We start from the raw sequence: 22,548 nt of genomic DNA, 5'->3' as shown, positions 1-22,548 counted from the left end.
GGCAGACCTGAATTGGTGAGCCTTGCAGATGTTTTTGCTTTTGCTCTCAGAGGAACAGTTGGAGTTGGAGGAGTTCTTTGCATGTAACTCTGGGCACAGTTCTCGGACATAAGGCTTCTTGCGTGTGTCTCTTTCCACATCAGTCTTCACCAGGAGTCTAAGAACCAGTGTCTACTAAGAAATAATCAATTGTTGGAGGGGATTTGTCCAGTAATCCCAAAGGCAAGGTGCTATCTTTGAATGCCATTTTAAATTTACTGTTTTACGAGAAGTTCTGGGCAGGACTGTGAGTGTCGGCTTGTGGTTGCCACAAGAGAGTCCCGCTGGTTGGAATGACCATTGGTAGGGACCTTTGAAAGGATGATACACTAGGGTGTCTGCCAGGGCTCTTTGGTAACAGGCAACAGAAATCCACTCCAGCTGAGGCTGTTTTGAGCTCAGAGAATCGATGGCAGGCCAGGACTGGAAACAGGAAGGAATCAGGGTAGCTTTGGAAGACTCCTAAGCTGGAAGTGGGAGCTCTAGCAATGATCTCTTAGCAGGAATGGGGGTCCATTTAAGGCTCTGTTGCTGGAGTAAACACCAGCTGCTTTCTGACTCTTGCTCTGCTCAAGATTGACATTCCAGGGAGGAAGCATCTGGTTGGCCTGCCTGAGGTCACTTGGCCACCTCTTGGCCACCAGCAGAAGGATTTGACTGGAGGAGCTTTCTGGGACTCCTTAGGCTTCTGTAGTGAACAGATGTCTACTTGGGTTTACCATCCCACCAAGACTGTAGCCAGTGAGGAAGAAATAAACCTTTAAAATAAGATCTGTCTCTGGAGGAGTCCACAGAAGAAAGAAAAATAAAGAAAGTAAAAAAAGAAAAAAAAAAATAAAACAAGATCTGGGTGCTCTTATAAAGGCGGAATGAATACAGGGTGGCCAGAATGTCCAACCCTTGCTTGCTGTGGCCGCCATGTTGTAATAATAATCTCTTTCTAGTGACAGCACCGTGTAGTCCGAAAATGCTCTCAGCTAGGTCATCAGTCTCGTTTAATCCTTGTAACCACCGTGGGGTGTAGCCAAGCAAGAGGGGGACAATTTCCCTATTTTTATAAGCATAAAGGTTTGGGGGCTGGTCATTTGTAAAGCATTTATTGTCATCTCCTAAGTGTCGGTGCTGGGGGCACGACATGGAGTAATCTCATGGTTTGTAGATGGTGGAAATGGGGATTGGAGCCCAGACTTGTGGTTCCCAGTGTGGTCCTCGTTCTCTAACACCATGTCCCCTCTTGTTTCTCTAGCACACACTTTCTCCAGATGAGAGATTCATATCCCTGCAGTAACCTAACATCATGTTATGTGTTAAACGTCACGATATTAAATTCCCTTCAGTTGCCTAATGGCTGGGTTATTCTCCTTTCAATGCCTTTCCAGGCCGGGCACGGTGGCTCACGCCTGTAATCCTAGCACTCTGGGAGGCGGAGATGGGCGGATTGTTTGAGCTCAGGAGTTCGAGACCAGCCTGAGCAAGAGCGAGACCCCATCTCTACTAAAAATAGAAAGAATTATATGGACAGCTAAAAATATATATAGAAAAAATTAGCCGGGCATGGTGGTGCATGCCTGTAGTCCCAGCTACTTGGGAGGCTGAGACAGGAGGATCGCTTGAGCTCAGGAGTTTGAGATTGCTGTGAGCTAGGCTGACGCCACGGCACTCACTCTAGCCTGGGCAACAGAGTGAGACTCTGTCTCAAAAAAAAAAAAAAAAAAAAATACCTTTCCAGTCCCAGTGACACTGGGGAAGAGACTTGGTTTGGTATTAAGCTGAACTAAATGAAATTGCAAATATTTGATCATTTTTGACCTACGAAAATGACAGCTTGTTCAAAATAGTAAATATGTGTCTAATGCCTCTTCCTCTTCTGAAAACAGACAGCGTGCAGGTTTTGGGCTCAGAGGCTTCCTCTGGCCATGGCAGGGGCTCAGAAATTAATACTTTATTTTAATTGCATATACTTTTAGGGCTACTCTGTTTATGTTACGTGATGCTAGTTTTCCATTTACAACAGCAATAGAGTTTTTCCTTTTTTTTTTTTTTTTTTGAGACAGAGTCTCACTCTGTTGCCCAGGCTAGAGTGAGTGCCGTGGTGTCAGCCTAGCTCACAGCAACCTCAAACTCCTGGGCTCAAGCAATCCTTCTGCCTCAGCCTCCCGAGTAGCTGGGACTACAGGCATGTGCCACCGTGCCCGGCTAATTTTTTTTTCTACATATATTTTTAGCTGTCCAAATCATTTTTTTCTATTTTTAGTAGAGACGGGGTCTCGCTCTTGCTCAGGCTGGTCTCGAACTCCTGACCTCGAGCGATCCTCCCGCCTCAGCCTCCCAGAGTGCTAGGATTACAGACATGAGCCACCGCGCCCGGCCAGAGTTTTTCCTTTTTAAAACAGGCATGTTTAAGTCAACAAAGTGAGTCAAACTCAAGATAAATAAGTAAATAACAGTACCTATCCCCAGATGGGACAAAAGTTGCCAAGGTGTTGGTGGACAACTGAAGTTTGGGGGAGAGGGTGCTAGCAGGACTGAAACTGTTGTTGGATTTGGGGGGCCTGTATGATGCACAGTATTATTCTGCCAAAATTGGAAATCCGGAAGTGTGTGCAAGCGCGCGCACGTGTGTGTGTGTGTGTGTGTGTGTGTGTGTGTGAGAGAGAGAGAGATGTGTTTGCTCTTGTGACGAGACTGACACAGAGATGCAGCCGTGTTCAGGTGAAGCATAAAACAGCACTGACACTAGGGGAAATGACAGGCAGGGCTTGTTTTTTTCCCTTCAGACTGTGTCCTGAGAAACCTGCCCCGGAGGAAGTGGTGGCAGTTGCTGGCCTCTGAAAAGCGGCCTTCTCCTCATCACTTTCTGTTAGTGTTGTTTGCTAGCTCTGTTTTCCCTGAAGAACAAAGACTCATTCTTACGGTTTGTTAGAATTATTGCATGTTCTGTCAGTCAGACTGGTCTGGCAAGAAGCTTGAAGATACCTCTGGAATATTTTGCCTTCTAGAAATAATGGTCCAGGAACCAAGCAGGCAGTGGAAGTTACCTCAAAGACTAGATATGTTATTGTCCCACGGAAGCGTTTTCTTCCCATGTGGACTTACAGAACATAGTCTGGAACTTTTCCTTGGAGTTATAAATAGTAATGAAAACTGAGGGGCCATAGAATGAGCATGGGGTTTGGAGCTTGAGTTGGAATCCCGGTTTTGCCAGTTCCAAGTCTTGTGATTTTGGGCAAGTTTCTTTCTTGTGCCTCAGTTTTCTCATCTGTAAAATGAGAGTAGTACTAAAAATATTCATTTCATAGGCCTGTTGTCACTTCATGTGCAGCCTTTGGAACGTTGCCTGGCAGAAGGTAAGTTTCCAGTAATTGTTAGCTGTCGTTAGTGTCATTATAATCACGTGTAAATGGTCTTGACACTTGGTAGACATTCACCACGCACTGAGTCTCTTTGCCACATGGGTGGCAGTGAGTTGGCTTAAGGTATTTGTCTCACAATGGTTAGAAATTATCAATTTTTGTGAACCTTTCAGGTGACTATGTCAGAAGAAATCAAGGGGGAGCGTTTTTTTCCCCTTCGTAGTATGCCAGGGAAGAGTGATTGCTTTGGTGGTTTTTCTGTGCCATTGAGGAATTAGAAAGTTTTGAATTTTTCAGGAAGCTAAAAGCCAGCTGCCCTTTGCTGTTCCCAGTTGAAAACTGTCACATGCATTCCCCTGGACACTTAACGAACCTTTATGGCTTTTCCAAGAATTTTTCCTCTTTTAAATCTCTGTGAATGTTTATCATGTGATTTTTATCTTCACCACGTCACAAGTGTCTTACCAGCCTCTTATTAGTTTGAGGTGTTGACTGGATGTTGTAATTCTTGTCATCCTGGCAGAAAATCCTGGGGTTTCTTAATTGGTTTCTCCATCTCCCTTATCCGGAGTACTTTATTTCTACTTCGAGAATCTATAGTAGGTAGTTCCATCTTGCATACTCTTATATTTTATTGTATTGACCAAATGAATTGATTTCCTCTTGGAAAAAGATGATTTTTAGCAAATGGGGAACTCTAGGACAAATCTAAGCCTATTTCCATTTCTGAATTTTAATAAATATTTATCTTATTTATATTGATAATTACTGAGAGCACTGCCTGGCCCATAGTAAACAATATGTTAGCACCATCATTGTCATTGTCATCGTCATTACCATCATCGTCACCATCCTGGTAGTGGAGAGAGCAGTGAGCATGATATGAACTCTCATATCATTACCTTCACACCCACTTTAGCCACAAGTACCAATTACCAGCTGTGTAATTTCTAGCTTTTCTTTTCTTTTCTTTTCTTTTTTTTTTTTGAGACAGAGTCTCACTCTGTTGCCCTGGCTAGAGTGCCGTGGCGTCAGCCTAGCTCACAGCAACCTCAAACTCCTGGGCTCAAGTGATCCTCCTGCCTCAGCCTCCTGGGTAGCTTAGACTACAGGCACGCGCCACCGTGCCTGGCTAATTTTTTCTATTTTTTTAGTTGTTTGGCTAATTTCTTTCTGTTTATAGTAGAGACGGGGTCTCGCTCTTGCTCAGGCTGGTCTCGAACTCCTGACCTCAAGCTATCCTCCCGCCTCGGCCTCCCAGAGTGCTAGGATTACAGGCATGAGCCACCGTGCCCGGCCATTTCTAGCTTTTCTAAGCCACTCCTACACCATCAAGAAAATCAGATGATGATAATGGTGCCCACTTCCTGGGGTTAGACTGAGGATTAGCTGTGGTGATGTTTGCTTGACACATCCAGGAAGAACTTAATAAACTCAATACTTTTCCTTTTTATGGCTAGACATACCTGACTGTTTTTTTTTTTTTTTTTTTTTTTTTGGTAATTATTACAAATTAAAGGCTAGAAGGATTGCCTCTTTACTTCTCCTATTCAACAGATATTTATTTATAGAGCACTGTTTTGGCATTGGGGACACAAACTGGATGAGATGGTTGCTGTCTTCAAGAAACTCAAAATTGAGTCTGGGAGATGGACACGTAAATTGTATACAATTATGGTGACCTGTAATGATAATTAGGTAGTGCAGAGGTGACAGCAGAGTTGTTAGTAGTCAGATGGGTGGGGTGGGAATTTTAGGCAGGAGTAGCAAGTGGTGGGATGCATGGATTCGTGTATTGTGAGTTGGGAGGTGAGGCTGGAATTTGCTGTCCTCGGGAAGTATTTCAACCCTATCCATTAAAAGTATTATTTTCTTAAATTCTGGCCATTTGTTTACCATTTGCATAATTTTTGCCATTTCCTTGTTTCGTCTGAGCTAGAGGTTGACTTGATGTGGAATTCTAAGGCATTGTCTACTCAGGTCTTGCTATAGGTAATACCATCATTGAAATCAAAGATTGACGAGCTGGTTGTATTTTTTTCTTGACACATTAAGGTATTAACATAGGCTGGGCATGGAGCTTCACTCCTGTAATCCCAGCACTTTGGGAGGCCAAGGCAGGAGGACTGCTTGAGGCCAGGAGTTCGAGACCAGCCTGGGCAACATAATGAGACCCTGTCTCTACAAAAAAAAAATAAAAAAAATTAACTGGGTGTGGTGGTGTGTGCCTGTAAACCCAACTACTTGGGAGGCTGAGGCAGAAGGATTGCTTGAGCCCAGGAGTTGGAGGCTGTAGTGAGCTATGATGGTGCTATTGCACTCCAGCCTGAGTGACAGAATGATATTCTATCTCTTAAAAAAAATGATTAATATAAACATGTTCATCTGTATTCCCTCTAAAATCACATGATGTCTTGTATACCCACAGCATAGTGTGGTGTGGGTAGGAAAGAAGGAAAGATAATGATACAGTCAGATTTGCATTTCAGGTAGATCATTTCTGCTCAGGATGCTTGGGGGCGGCCGGGTGAGGTGGAGTCTGGGAGAGCGTGGGACGGAGGTCTGAGTGAGGAGGGTCTGGTGGAAGAGACAGAAGGATTGAGAAGGTTTAGGCTTGAGCTTTTTTTTTTTTTTTTTTCTTTTGCTAATCTTCTCTGTATTGTTCCAATTTTAGTATATGTGCTGCCGAAGCGAGCACTAGGCTTGAGCTTTGATGAGATTCAGTGGCTGAACAAATGCTGCGGGCTGAGAGATAATGCTCCTTGCTCCACAAACAAGCAAAGCCAAATAGCCAACAATCATATTAAAAAAAAAAAAAAAAAGATACTGAAATTCACTAGCAATCAAGGAAATGCAAATTAAAGTGACAGTGAGCCACCACTTTTCACCCATCAGACTGACAAAACCTTAAAACAACACTCAAGACTATGATTAGCAGGAGAGAAGAGAAAAGGGTAGTCTCATGCAGTGCTGGCCACCAACCAGAAATGAATACAAACAAGGGTATGTTGGTTTTAAAATTTAAAAAAAAAATTTTTTTTGTTTTTAATTTTTTAACAGGCATGGCCTTGCTAGGTTGCCCAGGCTGGCCTCGAATTCCTGGACTCAAGTGATCCTCCTGCCTCAGACTCCCCAGTAGCTGGGACAAAAGGTGTATACAGCTGTGCTCAGCTGATTTTTTGTTTTTGTAAAGCAGGCTTTTGTTTTGAATTTTTCGTCTTCTCAGGCTATGGACTCTGACCAAACTTGGAGATCCTATTGGCCATTGACTTAATATTACTTCTCTGTCTCTTCACGTCTTATTTATTCATTCCTTCTGTATCCAGAAGTTCTTGTTTTTCTTCATTCTCTTTTCCCGTTTTGATATACCGGCTCCTGGCTCCTGTAGCGGATTCCATCTCTGCTGCCAGCTCCTGTTCCTGATTTTGAAGTTCCTCGTCTGCCAAGAGAACTCCAAGCAGTGTTTGCATCTAGACCAAGAGTGGGAGATCTGTCCACCCCAGGGAGGGTAGTTATTTTGTTTCTATTAGTAACTTTTGAAAATTGTCAGAAATTGTGATTCAATCCATTTAAAAATAGGTTAATTTTCCAATTTCTCGTTCCTCTGGAAGAAGATTAATTTGATTCTTTTTACATGCCTGTATTCTGTCTTCAAACCGTCACGTGCAGTACCTTGAAAACTACTGCCTCGTGAGTTTTCTCTGTTGCCAAGCTTGCATTGTTTGTGGTTTTTGTCAACTGTTTTATTTTTGGAGGAGGGGGAGGGGCACCTTTTTTCTCTCTCGTATTTTCTCCCTCTTCCTGGGTAACTTATGTTAATGACCAAGAATTATTTGTTCTGTTTTTTTTTTATGCTCATATAATTATTTACAAATAAAATATACATGTGTATATATACATATGTACACACATATATCGCTGTTATTGCCATTGTTTTATAAAAATAGGATCATATATAATGTTCTGCATTTTTATTTTTTCTCTTGGCACTCCCCTTTTGAAACCTTTCCAAGTTATAGTTCTAATAATTCTTTTTAAAAGGCTGCATTATATTGCATGTTTCAGATGTATAAACAATTGCCTACTGGATACTGACTTTGTTTCCAATTTTCATTGCTTTGCATAATGAAGCACTAGACATCCTTGAGCATCTTTCCTTAAGTACTGAGGATTTCATTTTTTTTTTTTTTGGTATAGATTTCCAGGAGTTGGGTTGCTGAGTCAGAAAGAACAGCTTTTAGCTTTCTGAGCATTTCTACCAGGAATGCATGAGGCTACCTTTTTCTCTTCTTCCTTGCTAGTAATAGCCTTGAGTGTTATTTTGAAGTTTTGTCTGTCTGATGGATGAAAAGTGGTGGCTCACTGAGACTTCCATTTGCATTTCCTTGATTGCTAGCAAATTTCAGTGTCTTTAAAAAAATATATATATGTATATGTATGTTTTTTGGCTATTTGGCTTTGCCCTTTTGTGCAAAGCTTCTTTATATTATTTGCCCATTTTCTTATTGCTTCATTTGTCCCTTGTCAACTTGTGAGAGCTCTTTGTATGTTAATTAACCTTTCATCTGTTCTTTGCATTGCAAATACTGATATATTTTCAAATCTGCCCATTATCTTTTTGAGCTCAGATAGTAGTATCTATTATAATACTACATTTAAAAATTTTTACATGGTCAAGTGTCTTTTTACTTATACATATACCTACCTACCTACTTACCTATCTATCAGTTTCTGGGTTTTCAGTGTTCGTAAAGATCTTCCCTAACATTAGATTGTGCATGTGGTCTTTTACTTTCTTGTACGATTTTTATTTTTACAGTTAAGCATTTAATCCATCTGGAGTTCATGTTCGTATGGTCTATGGGAGAGGACAGGGATCCATTTCTAGATGGTTGCCAACTTTCTCCTAGATCTTTTTGGCCCTTTATCTCTGGGCTACGATTTATTTTGGTTCCATTTACTTAGCACAGAGATGGGGGCTGGACCAAGGCATGGAAGACTAATAAGAGTTTTGTGCTGATTTGCTTTTCTGGTCCTGGGACCCTTTGCACACAAGGGGTGTGGGAGGCTGTTGCATGCTGGCGCTGTCATGCAGAGAGAGGTGAGGTACCTAGCCCTCAGCCCTCATCATCTTTGCTTTATGCATAGACCACCCAAATGGTGGTAGATAGTTTGATAATTGAGAGGAAATTCTCATCAGAGCCCACTTCTCTCTTTCTTCTCTTCTTCCTTTAAATGGAATCACACTATTTACATTACTCTCTATAATTTGTTTTTTTTTGTTTTTAATAAACCTGGCCATATACATATTTTGGATATTTTTCTAGGTTAATAGATAATGTAATAGTGTAGCTTACCAGCAGTAGCATCTTTATGTATAATTAAGAAAGAAAAACCTATGCCAATTTTAATTATACAATTTCATCAATGATGAGGCACGCCTGATGTTAAAATGTGGGGGAAAAAAGTGCTTCCTAGGGTTTATGAAATATGGCATCTCATTGTTTTTAAATGCCTATGTAATATTTTGAACGCCATTGCACTCTACCCAGGACAACAGAGTGAGACTCTCTGTCTCAAAAAACAAACAAACAAACAAACAAGAAAACCCAGAAAGATCCTTTTTACCCTTTACTCAGTTTTCCCCAATGGTAACATTTTACCAAACTCTGGGATGGTATTTCGGATTTCCCTAGTTTTGCTTGTACTTTGTGTGTGTGTGTGTGTGTGTGTGTGTGTGTATTTACTTCTGTGCGATCTTATCACCGTGTAGGTTCCCGTTTCCACTGTCACTATCAAGATACAGACTAGTTTCATCATCACAGGATCCTTGTGTTGTTCTTTTATAACCACACCCACCTCCTTCCTGTTCTCTCCCTCCCTGTCTTGTTCTGTCACCCAATCTAGAGGGCAGTGGCATGATCATAGCTCACTTCAATCTCAAACTCCTGGGCTCAAGCGGTCCTCCTGCTTCAGCCTCCTAAGTAGCTGGGACTGTAGGTGTGGGTCACCATGCCCAGCTAAATTTTTAAAAAAATTTTTGTAGAGACAGAGTCTTGCTATGTTGCCCAAGCTGGTCCTGAACTCCTGGTTTCAAATGATCCTTCTGCCTCGATCCTCCCACCTTGGCATTCTGAAGTGCTAGGATTACAGGCGTGAGCCACTGCGCCTGGCCCCATTGTGGTTTTAATTTGCATTTCCCTAATGGCTAATGCTGTATATCTTTTCATGGGCTTATTGGCCATCTGTGTATCGGTTTTTTTTTTTTTTTTTTTTTTTTGAGACAGAGTCTCACTCTGTTGCCCGGGCTAGAGTGAGTGCCGTGGCGTCAGTCTAGCTCACAGCAACCTCAAACTCCTGGGCTTAAGCGATCCTACTGCCTCAGCCTCCCGAGTAGCTGGGACTACAGGCATGCGCCACCATGCCCGGCTAATTTTTTGTATATATATTTTAGTTGTCCATATAATTTCTTTCTATTTTTAGTAGAGACGGGGTCTCACTCTTGCTCAGGCTGGTCTGGAACTCCTGACCTCGAGCGATCCTCCCGCCTCGGCCTCCCAGAGTGCTAGGATTACATGCGTGAGCCACCGCGCCCGGCCTGTGTATCGGTTTTGATGAACTGTCTGTTCATGTCTAGTTCATTTTCTAATTGGTGGTGCCTTTATTTTTATAGGGTAAATTCCTAGAAGTGGGATTGCTGAGTCAAAGGGTATGGGCCTTTAAAAAAATTATATTACCTGATCTCTTTGCAAAAAGATGTAGCAATTCATATTCGTATTCCCATCAACAATCCCCATTTCTTCATACTCTCGCCAGCAGGATCATTGGTTTTAATGTCCATAGTCCTAAATTGGTATCTTAGTGTTGCTGCACTTTCTTGGCTATTATTGATGTTGAATGTCTTTTCATACATTTACTGGCCAACTGTATTTTATTCTTTTGTGGCTGGTTTGTTCACCTTCTTTATTTTTTATTTTTTGAGTGCTTGTCTTTTTCTTTTTGATTTGTAGAAACTCTTCATATTCTGTGAATATGAATTTTTTTTTCAGTTACATGTGCTATAAATATTTTCTCCAGTCTGTCACTTCATTTATTGTTTCACTGTATTTATGATATCTGTTACCATGTAGACATTTTAAAATTTTACATAATTAATTCTGGGAACCTTTAAAATTTTTGGCTTTAGAGTACTGTATCTTATCCTCAGGTTCTTCAGTATTTTTCTCTGTTATTTTTACAGTAAAAGTTTCCTTTTTCTTTTCTTTTTTTGTTTTTTTTTTTTTTTTGAGACAGAGTCTCATTCTGTTGCCTGGGCTAGAGTGCCATGGCATCAGCCTAGCTCACAGCAACCACAAACTCCTGGGCTCAAGCAATCCTCCTGCCTCAGCCTCCCGGGTAGCTGGGACTACAGGCACGTGCCACCATGCCTGGCTAATTTTTTCTATTTTTAGTTGTGTGGCTAATTTCTTTCTATTTATAGGAAAGACGAGGTCTTGCTCTTGCTCAGGCTGGTCTCGAACTCCTGGGCTCTAGCAATCCTCCCATCTCAGCATCCCAGAGTGGTAGGATTACAGGTAGGAGCCACCGTGCCCGGCAAGTTTTCTTTTTCTTATACTTAACATTTTTCTTTGATAGTGACCTTTCTGGAATTTAGTTCTATCTGTGGTTTGAGATAGAAGTTTATCCTTATTTTTTTCAGCCCATAAATAATCCATTCTTGCCCATCTGAACTGAAATGCTACTGTTATTATATGTAAAATGTTTCCGTATTTATTTGGATGTTTTTGGGAGGGACTGTCTGTACTGTTCCATGAGTTTGTTTTGTTTATCCCTGAACCTTAAACCACACTGCACCAAGTCCTTGCTGCAATTGTTATTGGAATTGTATCAAGTTATACATTAATGTGGGAAGAATTGACTTTTTTTTTTAGTATGTCTTCCTATTCAGGAAAATTATGTCTTTGTTTATTTATCTTGAACTTTATACCCTTTAATAAAATTTTATGATTGTTTTCATTTATTTTTTTATTTTTTGAGACAGAATCTCACTCTGTTTCCCGAGCTAGAGTGCAGTGGCATCAGCCTAGCTCACAGCAACCTCAAACTCCTGGGCTTAAGCGATCCTCCTGCCTCAGCCTCCCAAGTAGCTGGGACTATAGGCATGCGCCACCATGCCCGGCTAATTTTTCTATATATATTTTTAGCTGTCCATATAATTTCTTTCTATTTTTAGTAGAGATGGGGTCTCGCTCTTGCTCTGGCTGGTCTTGAACTCCAGAGCTCAAATGATCCACCCACCTCGGCCTCTCAGAGTGCTAGGATTACAGGCGTGAGCCACCACGCCTGGCCTTATGATTTTTTTCATACGGGACTTATCTTTTTCACATTAAAGTATGATTAATTTTACCTTTTTTACTATTATGAATGGAATTCCCCTCTCCTAGTTTTGTCTACTTAAAAAAATCAACTTTTTTTTTTTTTTACTATGTAGCTATTTATTTTATTTTTTATATTTTTTCCTTTTTTTATTATTTTTTTTATTTTTTATTTTTTTTTCAATTTAATTTTACAGAATCAAAGAGTCTAACAGTATATCTTGTTAGATACAGTATGTCCTCATAATGTATACATTATTTCTTGTACAATGATATGAAATAATATGGGAAATATTCATGATAAATTATTAAGTGAACAGTGCAAGTTAAAAACAATAGTTTCATATTTTTTTCCCCACCCCCCCTTTCCCGAGTCAGCACCTTCAAGTGTTACCACTCCCCAAACGGTGCGCAATGCACTCATTGTGTAGGCATACCCCCATCCCCTCCCCCACCCCCCACCTCAGTCTGATGTCCAATTGGTGTCGTTTCCAGATAAAAAAAATCAACTTTTGATGTTATAGTTTTATTATAATACTTTTTAATTTGTGGGTGAGAAACATTTTTATCTTTTTGTAGAGCTGTTTTTCTCATTTAACATTATAATCTAACCTTTTTAAAAATGCTATTTCCAAGTTATCTGTATTTTAAATAGTTGCATGAGTTTTCCTCACCAAAACCTTTAAACCATATTTCTTCATTCTTTATCTGTAGTTCAAGGTAGCAATACTTCTGGTTTGTGAGTCACAAATACTTTTTTAATGCTTGTTTTGGAAAATGGCTAAGCTTAGAAAAGTGTGAAGGTAAGAAAAACATGACCAGTAATTCTTTCACCAAGAAAGTGGCTCTTAATTTTTTTTTTACTTAATTCCTTCTGAATTGTTTTTTGTGGTTTTTTTTAAAAACATAATTGAGAGCATACTTAACATATAGTTCCATATGCTGCTTATTTTTCATTTTATATTCTAAACATGTTGGCTTATCAGTATAAGCTCTTGGTAAATATTTTTAAGGGCTAAATAATGTTTGATTACATACTGGGCTATTGGTTGTCCAACCACTTCCCCAAGTGTTAAATATTTAGGCAGTTTCTACTTTTTCACTAGTGCAAACAATATTGTTTTTAATATTTTTATTCTTGAGTTATCTGATTTGTAGAGGATAGTCTAAGACTGATTTCTGCCAGTGAAATTGATGGGTAAAGGGTGTGAACCTTTTTGAAAACTTAATTTGTAAAACATAAATGTAGGGCAAGGCCCATTTCAAATGATTGCCATGTAATGGCCTTGGCTTATTATAGTGTCTTAAATCTGAGATATGTCTAATGCTGTTAACTGGCTGGGTTTTATGGCTATAGCTGACTCCATTCCAGGTAACATTGGAGTTTTTACAAATGAAGATAATCCAGTCCGTTTTCATGATTATACTTGGTTTTCTACAAAAAAACTGTAAAGCTGTAACATAGAAAAAGAACCAATTTGAAATATGCCCTCTGTCACAGGGTTAATTTGATGCAATTTATAAAAAAGCAGCATTTATTGTTGATCCTGTCTGTTGTTGCCATAAAAAAGTATAGGATTCTTATGAATCTTTTTATAGGTTAATGTGGCAGGTTAAGCAGTCTTGAAATATAGGACAAACCTCATGGAAACAAATGCTTGGCGAATCTTAACAGTAAACTAGTTGAGCTCCCATAGGGTCCAGCTATGCTGGTGTTGGTGGATAGTTTTAAATTCAGCAGGAGGAAGTTATTTCATTTTCTATTCATTAAATACTTTCCTACTTCATCAAACTTTCACTGAGCACTTTGAGGGAAGTTTTTTTTTTTTTTTAAAACAGCTTATTCGAAGTCTAATTTACATGCCATAAAAATCTACCCCTTGTCAGCATACAATTCAGTGATTCTGGTTTTTTTTTTTTTTTTTTTTTTTTTTTTTTAAGTAAATTTGTAGAGTTGTGCAGCCATCGCCAAGATTCAGTTTTAGAACATTTTCAGTTTCCCCTCAAATGCCCTTGCGTCCATTTATAATTAATCCCTGCTTCTAATTCTAGCCCTGGACAACCTATAGGCAAATGCTCCTCAACTTATGATGGGGTTATATCCTGATAATCCCATTGTAAAGTCGAAAAATTGTAAGTCAAACCATCATTAAGGTGGGGACCGTCTCTTTTTACCTTTTCTGAACATTTCATGGAATCATACAGTGTGTGGGTTTTTTTTGGGTCTGGTTTCTTTCCTTTAGCATAATATTTTCAAAGTTCATCCATGTCATAGCATGTGTCAGTACTTTATTCGTTTTTGTTGCCAAATAGTATTCTGTGGTGTGCATATACCACATTTTATTTATTCCATTCATCTGGTATGCATAAGAACTTGGAGTGACTTTGTTGAGTTGTTTTTTTTTTTAACATTAAAACATTCACTGTTGTGAAGTACCCCACTTAATTCAAAATGTGTCCCCAATTCATTAACTTGGAATGGAGTTTGATGTGATAAAATGCCGTGGAGGCAGCGAACCCACCACGGTGGAGCCAGCGAGCATTCAGCAGAGAGCATTCTGGGAAATAGTAGGGACCGAGCTGAGCAAATAAAGAGCTGCACTAAAGCAGGGGCCCCTTGCATTTTGCAGGAATTATGATAAAACTGGGCAAAGCCAAGAAGCAGTGGAAAACCTTAGGATGACATGGTTATAAATCAGTGCCCCCATGGTGTGCCCACCACATGCTAAAGGGGTGATTTGTGTGCTTGGACAAGTGTGTTCTCCTGAATTCACTGGTCTTAACTGACCTGGATTTGAAGTATAAATTATACAAGATCCTCTGAGATGAGTCTCTCCCCAACATGTATATCAAGTTCATAACCTGAGTTCCCTGATGGGAGGGACCATTTTGGTCTCATGCTCTGTAGTAGCCAGGCGTGGTGCTAAGTGCAGGGTGGCTCACAGTTAGCAAGAGGAGAAGGCAGTGGACATCAGACCATTCACAGAGGGAGTGGCAAGTTCTGTGCACAAAGAAGCTCACAATGAGGAACCACACAGGAAAGCTTCCTGGCGGAGGGGACACTTGAGCTAAGTCTTGAATAGTTACAGGCTCAAGTCAAATGTCAAGGTGAAAAGGGGACATGGGGAGGGTGCAAGGAAGGTGACATAATGAGCTAATTAGGACTAGCATCACCTGAGTTTTTCTGCTATGTTAGGTTAGTTGTGACCTGTGTGCCCCTAGAGGTAGTACTGGTGATGAAACCCAAACGCGTTGCCTGGGTTTGTGCTGTTCATCTGCATTCCGTTCCCCTTCGGGGACAGGTTTTATCTAGAGCTGGCCTGCCAGTTACTGACCTGTGCGCTGGAACCACACACAGGGACAGAGATTATTGGGTTGATTGTTGCATTTGCAGGCTATTCTTTTAAAGGTAGAGGCTTTGGTTAATTATGGAGAACTCTAAACAAAGTCCATGGTTTTTTTTTTTTTTCTCCCTCAGAGACAGGGCCCTGGTCCAGGTCCATTTTGCTATGATATGGCTTAGATGTTTGGCCCCTCCAAATCTCATGTTGAAATTTTGTCCTTGGTGTTGAATGTGGGGTCTAGTGGAAGGTGTTTGGATCATGAGGGATCCACTTCATGAATGGCTTGGTGCCCTCCCCGCAATAGAGTGAGTTCTTGCTTTATTAGTTCAGTGAGAACTGCCTTCTCCTCTTGCTAAGTGTGTTTAATAGAGCCTGGCACCCCCTCCTCCCTTTCTTGGTCCCACTCTTGCCATGTGACGCACCTGCTCCCTTTTCGCCTTCCACCTTGTTTGGAAGCTCCCTGAAATCCTCACCAGAAGCGATGTGGGGCCATGCTTCTTGTACCGCCTGCAGAACCATGAACCAAATAAACTTCTTTTCTTTATAAATTACTCAGCCTTGGGTGTTTTTTTTATAGCAGTGTAAAATGGACTAACACATGCTGTGTGCCACCATTTTGGTTGCTGTGGTATTTAGATAGTTTTAGTGGGTGTCCCAGCTTTTGGGAAGCCCTTAAATGTGTGCCTGTGTGCAGAGACTAGCATATGAACACTTAATATTTAAGAGTGATGTCTGCCCGTAATAGAGGGTTGTTTCAATATGGGGGAGTATTCTGGGACCCGTGGTTCAAGCTTAATCACCCATTTACTTACCCACTGGAAAGGCATTTGTGGAGCTCACACTATGTACCAGGTACCAAGCTAGGTGCAGGGGATCCAGCAAAGACAAGATAGAAGATAGAAACCAAATAGTGTAGTTGAGAGGAAGTATTAGGTTTGGGATGCCAAATAGGCTTCCTTTTGTGAAGGGCCGACTTTGATCATTTGTCAGTGGAAGCTTAGAATGCTAGGATGGATTAGTGATATCTGTTACCGGCACCGGATACAGTGTAAAGACACGAGTGCTGTGTATTTGCTGATGCTGTGTTAGGTTTGTCTGGTGTAGACAGAATGATGAGTAAAGACTGGGCATGGGATTGAGAGGACTTTTATCTTAGAATAAAGGATCTTTGTCTTTGTGGTATGGGGTACAGTATGATTTGCATTGGATCAGCATGGGTTGGGTGGGGAGGAGTACAGATGTTGCTGCTTATTATACACTGGTTCGGGAGGTCACTTAAATGTCTTTAAGCCTCAGGTAGAAAATGGAGATAATAATACCTGTCTCACCCATATTGTAATGTTGATGGGAGGAGTGAGTGAAATAATGGGTTTGAAAATATTTTACCACCTACAGAGTGATAAACACCTGGATTATTATTACTACAGGTGTAGGCGTGGGTGGAACAACAAATGCCTGCAGTTAGGCAAGGTTGAGCTGCATGGTGGTGGCCACAGGGACTTTGCACTGGGCCTATCTGTCTAGCCTGCCGTCTTTGGTATAGCAAGGTCATAATGCCAAGGCCGCCTCCATTCAGGCCACAGAATCTAAGCCTGTCCTTGTCCCATCTCCACCTACCACCTCATCCTGTTATTTTCTTCAAAGCTCTCATTAACTGAAATGGTCTGTTAGCTTATTTGTGTACCTCCCTCTGCTAGAACCATGCAAACGTGGTAAGGCAGAGACCTTGCCTGCCTCACTCCCACCTTTGTATCCTCAGAGCTTAGAACAGTGCCTGGTACATGGGAGATGTTCAGGATTTCTTAACATTTGTTGCGTGAATGAATGGAAAGGACTCTGAAGTCCACAGACCCAGCTGGGCAGTGGCCCAGGAGCCCTGGATTGCTAAGTATTGAGCATAGTTGCTGTGACCTCATCTCTTTGAAGACATGTTCCTGAAACTCCCATTTCTTTGGTTATTGAGAAACAATTCAATTAAATGCACAGTAATTGTAACTTAATTGAAAATTCCATCAGCTCTGGATCTGAGTTCACAGTGTAATCTCTTATAACAAAATAAAGAACAAGAATCAGAATTTATATTATCTTTTTAGTGCATGTAACAGGCCATGAAATTACACAATGTTTCCAATTTGGCAGGCTGGCGAATTCAGTCTCTGAAAATATAATCTTGTTCCTTAAACTACATGTAGTATGAATTAGAGTTAAAACTTGTGAATTGGAGGCCAGACACAGTGGCTCACACCTCTAATCCTAGCACTCTAGGAGGCTGAGGTGGGAGGATTGCTTGAGCTTAGGAGTTCAAGACCAACCTGAGCAAAAGCGAGACCTCATCTCTACTAAAGATGTTACCGAAAGTTTGGTAGTTGTCCCGGAGGTGAGGCCAAATCAGTGAGAATGAAGAACAAGGACAAGTGGTTGGAGGAAAAGGAAAGAGAAATTTATTAATTTGCTTGCAAATGAGGAGGGTGGCAGACTAGCGTCTGGAAAAAACCGCCTTCCCACCTTTAAGCCAAAATACAAGGCTTTATAAGGGGGTTTTCAGAGGTTGGGCTTGGGTTTTTGTGACCAGTGTCACATGTCATGGCTTCGGGCTATTGTTGTTTAACTGTAGTTGGTGGTAGACCTTATCACCAGTGAAGATGATCTCCTGACCTCTGGACAATCCTTTTGAGCCATCTCCTGTGGTTTAAGATACTAGAAAACAGAGGGAGGGGAAAGGGGCGACAAAAAAAAAAAAAAAAAAAGATACTAGAAAACACAGAACAAAACATTTTTCTGCCCCTTTGATTAATGGTCTCTGGCAAAAATGCAGGTTTTAATTCCCAAAAAGGGTGGGGGGTTTTAAAGAGACAACTCATAATACATTTTACCCCTTTTCAGACCTTTATCTCTGTTAAAAAATAGAAAAAATTAACTGGGGGTGTGGTGGCACAGCCTGTAATCCCAGTTACTCAGGAGGCTGAGGCAGGAGGATCGCCTGAGGCCAGGAGTTCAAGGCTACAGTGAGCTATGATGACTCCACTGCACTCTATCCAGGGCAGCAGAGTGAGACTCTGTCTCAAAAAAAAAAAAGAAAAGAAAAGAAAAGAAAAACTTGTGAATTGGATATAATCAACACCCAACACAGCCAGGCGTGGTGGCTCATGCCTGTAATCCTAGCACTCTGGGAGGCCGAGGTGGGGGAGGATCGCTGTAGGCCAGGAGTTCGAGACCAGCCTGAGCAAGAGCGAGACCCCATCTCTACTAAAAATAGAAAGAAATTATATGGACAACTAAAAATATATAGAAAAAATTAGCTGGGCATGGTGGTGCATGCCTGTAGTCCCAGCTACTCGGGGCTTGAGTACAGGAGTTTGAGGTTGCTGTGACCTAGGCTGACGCCACGGCCCTCTAGCCAGGGCAACAGAGTGAGACTCTTGTCTCAAAAAAAAAAAAAAAAAAAAAAAAAAAAAACAAACAAAATACACCCAACTGCTCCTCACACCAAACTGATTGGTTTTTAAATTGTCACCCCCACCCTTCTGGCTGGCACCAGTTCCCTTTCCTCTTGTTCCTTGTGAATTGTCACCATGCCTTCACCGGTCAGATGAATATGACTAGACTGTGTGGGGCATCCCTGATTATGTGAAATGAACCTAAATGCAGCGAGGCCTGTGGAGCATCGCAGGTCAGTTACCAAGCCTGCAAATCCAGATGTCTCCCGTCTACCTTCACGCCGTGGTTTACCTCTGACGGCTCGCTCACTCTCTGGAGATGCTGGCGCTGCCCTGGTTGCTGCTCCCTTCCCCGGGTGGATCGATGAGTCATTGTTTCTCTTGCAGGGTAACCTGCCTGTGTGCCCAGTTCGAAGCTGTCCTGCAGCATGGCTTGAAGAGGAGTCGAGGATTAGCGCTCACCGCGGCAGCGATCAAACAGGCGGCAGGCTTCCCTAGCAAAACCGAAACAGGTACTGCACGGCCTGGCTGTGGCTTGGAGGAGCTCGTCTTCTCTTTTGCCCTCTCTTTTTATTTCTATTTATTTTTAAATAGTGGGCAAGGCAGTCATTCTGTGGGACTAGAGTGGGTGGGCAGAAATCCACGTCTTATTTGTAGTCAAAAAAATAAGGGTGCTGGCCAGGTGCGGTGGCTCACGCCTGTAATCCTAGCACTCTGGGAGGCGGAGGCGGGAGGATGGCTTGAGCTCAGGAGTTTGAGGCTGCTGTGAGCTAGGCTGATGCCATGGCACTCTACTCAGGGCAACAAAGTGAGACCCTGTCTCAAAAAAAAAAAAAAAAAAGGGTGTTGTCTGGCATCTTTAAACGAAGTAGTCTTTTGTGCACAATTCTCAGAGCCACGTGGTACAGTCTCCCCTGGGTTTGGGGGCCTGCAGCCCAGTGCTTATTTCACCAATGTGGGTTGGCAATTCCTGGGAAATTAATAATCTGGTTTAATTTTATGCACAAGGATAACATGGCATTTCGTAATTAAACATCTTCAACAACAGCAACAGAAATCCCAGAGGTCTCTGCGCTTAAGCTCTGCTGTCATCCATTTAATGTTTTAAAAGCAGTTCCTGAGTGAATGACAGGGATGATGCTAATTAATAATAATAGCTGTTAATGCTAGTGCAAGCCTGGCACGTGGTTAGTCTTTGATGTAAATTATCTCATTCAGTTCTCACGACAGCCCTGTGAGTGGTAGGGACAGTCCTTACCGCCACTGTACGGCTGAGGAAACTACTCAGAGTGGTTTGCTTTGGATCTGAACCTTGAAGTGTATCATGTCATGTGAAAAATGTCCTGTGGTCTCCTCCCTCCCCTCCCTTTCAAAGAGCAGGTTCTTTCCAGCCCCGCTTGTGGCTGCCACCCCACATCCCTGAATCTTTCTTGTCACTGTGATAATGTCAGTGTTATTGCTGAGTAAAATGTCTTGTCTTTTGCTAGTTCTCCTTTCATAGCAAAAAGTCAGACCTCGTGTTTGGTGGAGGTGTCTGGAAATTCCCTGCTAACTGAATCCTTAGTTTTTCCCTCTCCCTCATGTCGCTGTGTCTTCCTTCTGGAGCGCAGTGGCCCCATCATAGCTCACTACAACCTCAGCCTCCTGGGCTCAAGGGATCCTCCCACCTCGGCGTCTTGAGTAGCTGGGACTACAGGCGCATGCCACCATGTCCAACTAATTTTATTTTTTGTAGAGATGGGGCCTTGCTATGTTGCCCAGGGTGGTGTGGAACTGCTGGCCTCAAGCAACCCTCCCTCCTTGGCCTCCCAAAGTGCTGGGATTATAGGCATGAGCTACTGTGCCTGGCCTTTTTTTTAAAAATTAAAAAAATTTTTAATTGGCACATAATATTGGTGCAAATGTATGGGGTACTTATGATATTTTGATACTTGTATAGAATATGTGATGACTTCAACAGATCTTTGACTCTTGTTCATCTCACCAGTTACTCATTTTCAGTAACAAATGTGGTTCCCAGTAGGGCCGAGGGACAGCCTCTAGAGGGATTCCTGTCACTGTTGGATTTTCTTCCATTTTCCTGTGCTCCTGCCTCCTTAAAAAGCCGGGGGCGGAGGGGAGCCAGTTTAGAGAAAAGCCAGCATCAGGGGCTTCAGTAGAAATCACTGCCTGGGCCTCCTCAGATGTCAGCCTCGACTATGTCCGTGGATTCCCGTCTCTGGGATGCTGTCCTGAGCCCCTGATCGGGGTGGCTTAGTGAGTGTCGTGGGCTGGTTCATGAGCTTTTCAAGGGCATAGCTTTTTCTCAGAGAACCCCTGGGCTTCCTGGGTCCTAATATTTCTTCTTGTTTCCATCTTACCTGTCTCTGGGGAGTGACCTTAGGGGAACTGGTGCAGAGTCAGCCAGGTGGCTCTTGGTCTGCGTCCAACGGGCGGAGGGCAGCTGCTGGGCAAGGCAGAGGCAACCCTGGCTTTGAAGTCAGACTGCAAGACTAACTCTCATATGCCCTTGGGAAGGTTCCCTCTGAGCCTTAGATTGTTTGCACTTGCAAAGAGGGAGAGTCTCCCCCGTCTTGGGGGGTTGGTTGTCAGGAGGACTCACTGAGAACCTCATTTGAAGCGGCTGTTTTAGTTAGAACACCTAATAAATGTTTAACTAGTTACCGTCCTCTTCCCAACACCGTTTTAACTTTGAACCTCTCCCACATCTCGTCCCTGCCAAACCCGCTGACGCTTTGTCCAAGAAGAGTGGCTCTTTCTGTTCCCATCCAGACTAGAGTTGTTGTCTTCTTGTTACTTGGTTGGCCTTGATAATCAGAGAAGCACCAACATGTTTGCGAGGCATCTCCAGCATTCTAGTTCTTGCTGCTTCTCTGTGTCTTAGCACGACTTCTGCACCTGCTTCGTGAGCGAACGGGTGAACGGGCACAGTCTCTGCTGTTTCCTGCTGACCAGCATGTGCCGGGCAGCCTCCTGCCCATGAGAAGCAGGGAAAAGACCAGACTAGCTTAGCCCTTGAGTGGCCGCCCAGGGCTTCCTTGCCGTCGTGGTCGGTAGTGTTAATTACCCATCCCCTGGCTGCTCGGTAGTGCTTGTCTGATTGAAACCTCTCTCCTTCTATGGTATGTTTGATTAAATCCCTCACAAGGGAGGGGGGCAGATGGCTTTTCCACTGCTACGAGTTGGGAATGATGAGATCAATGGCTTTTTGTAGCTGTTCTTACAGGCATTGGAATGATGCATTCAGACAGAGTGGAGAAAATGAAATCCAAAGAGAAGGATCGGATGGAAATGAGTATGACTTGCCCCCCCACCCCTGCTGGCTGCGGAGCGGGGCACTTTATGTAGCGCAGCGTTAAAGAACACTAGCTCCAGAGTCAGGCGACAGGGTTGAAATCCCCGCTCAGTGACTTGTCACACATGAGCTCTCTGTGACATCCCCTCTCTGAGCTTCTATTTCCTCACGTGTGAAATAAAGAGAGTAACAGGACCTGCCTCTCAGGTCGGTGGTGGTGGCTGCAGGAGAAAGTGCCCGCAAAGCCCAGGCCCTGGTGCAGAGCTGGGGGCGGCTGGTGTTGGCTGATAACGTGGTGACAGCTTTCCAGGGTAAGCAATGGCGCGTTCAGTTTTCAAATGATGAAACTGAGATCAAATAAGTTAATAAGTCGCCCAACTTCCCACAGCTGGTAAAGGCAGAGCTGAGGATTCTGACCCAGGTCAGGCTGACATCCAGCTCATGCCTCTCCCCAGCACCCCCTCCTCTGGCAGCAGGCCCGTGCCCATTAGCGCTCCTCTGTGGCCCACTGCAGCTCAGTTAACTAAATCGAAAGTGACGGGGGAGAATAAATAACGGTGAATTAAGTCACAAGCCTGTTGCATTAGCTCTGTTTACATTTGAGGAGCACTATCTTTTGAAGAGAGAAAAGCTGAACTTCAAAGTAATGACTGAACACAAAGCTATGGTTAAAAATCACAATACAGTAGGTACTGCCGACTGTCC

The 22,548-nt window shown here is 42.5% G+C and overlaps 1 protein-coding gene and 1 pseudogene across 3 annotated transcripts in view; one reads left to right on the top strand and one right to left on the bottom strand.

Annotated features, from left to right (window-relative positions):
• SNX29 (sorting nexin 29) overlaps nt 1-22,548 on the top strand; it is a 439,800-nt gene that overhangs the window by 24,874 nt on the left and 392,378 nt on the right. For all 3 annotated transcript variants that reach the window (XM_069486909.1, XM_069486910.1, XM_069486911.1), the window contains one exon: nt 18,936-19,060. In XM_069486909.1, the coding sequence (XP_069343010.1) occupies nt 18,936-19,060 (125 nt within the window). The remainder of the gene's footprint in view (nt 1-18,935; nt 19,061-22,548) is intronic.
• On the bottom strand, nt 6,035-6,090 carry LOC138394931 (U6 spliceosomal RNA; annotated as a pseudogene).

The sequence above is a fragment of the Eulemur rufifrons genome, chromosome 14 (genome assembly GCF_041146395.1).
Source record: "Eulemur rufifrons isolate Redbay chromosome 14, OSU_ERuf_1, whole genome shotgun sequence".
NCBI classification, from domain to species: domain Eukaryota; kingdom Metazoa; phylum Chordata; class Mammalia; order Primates; family Lemuridae; genus Eulemur; species Eulemur rufifrons.
This window is presented reverse-complemented; position numbering and strand designations above follow the sequence as displayed.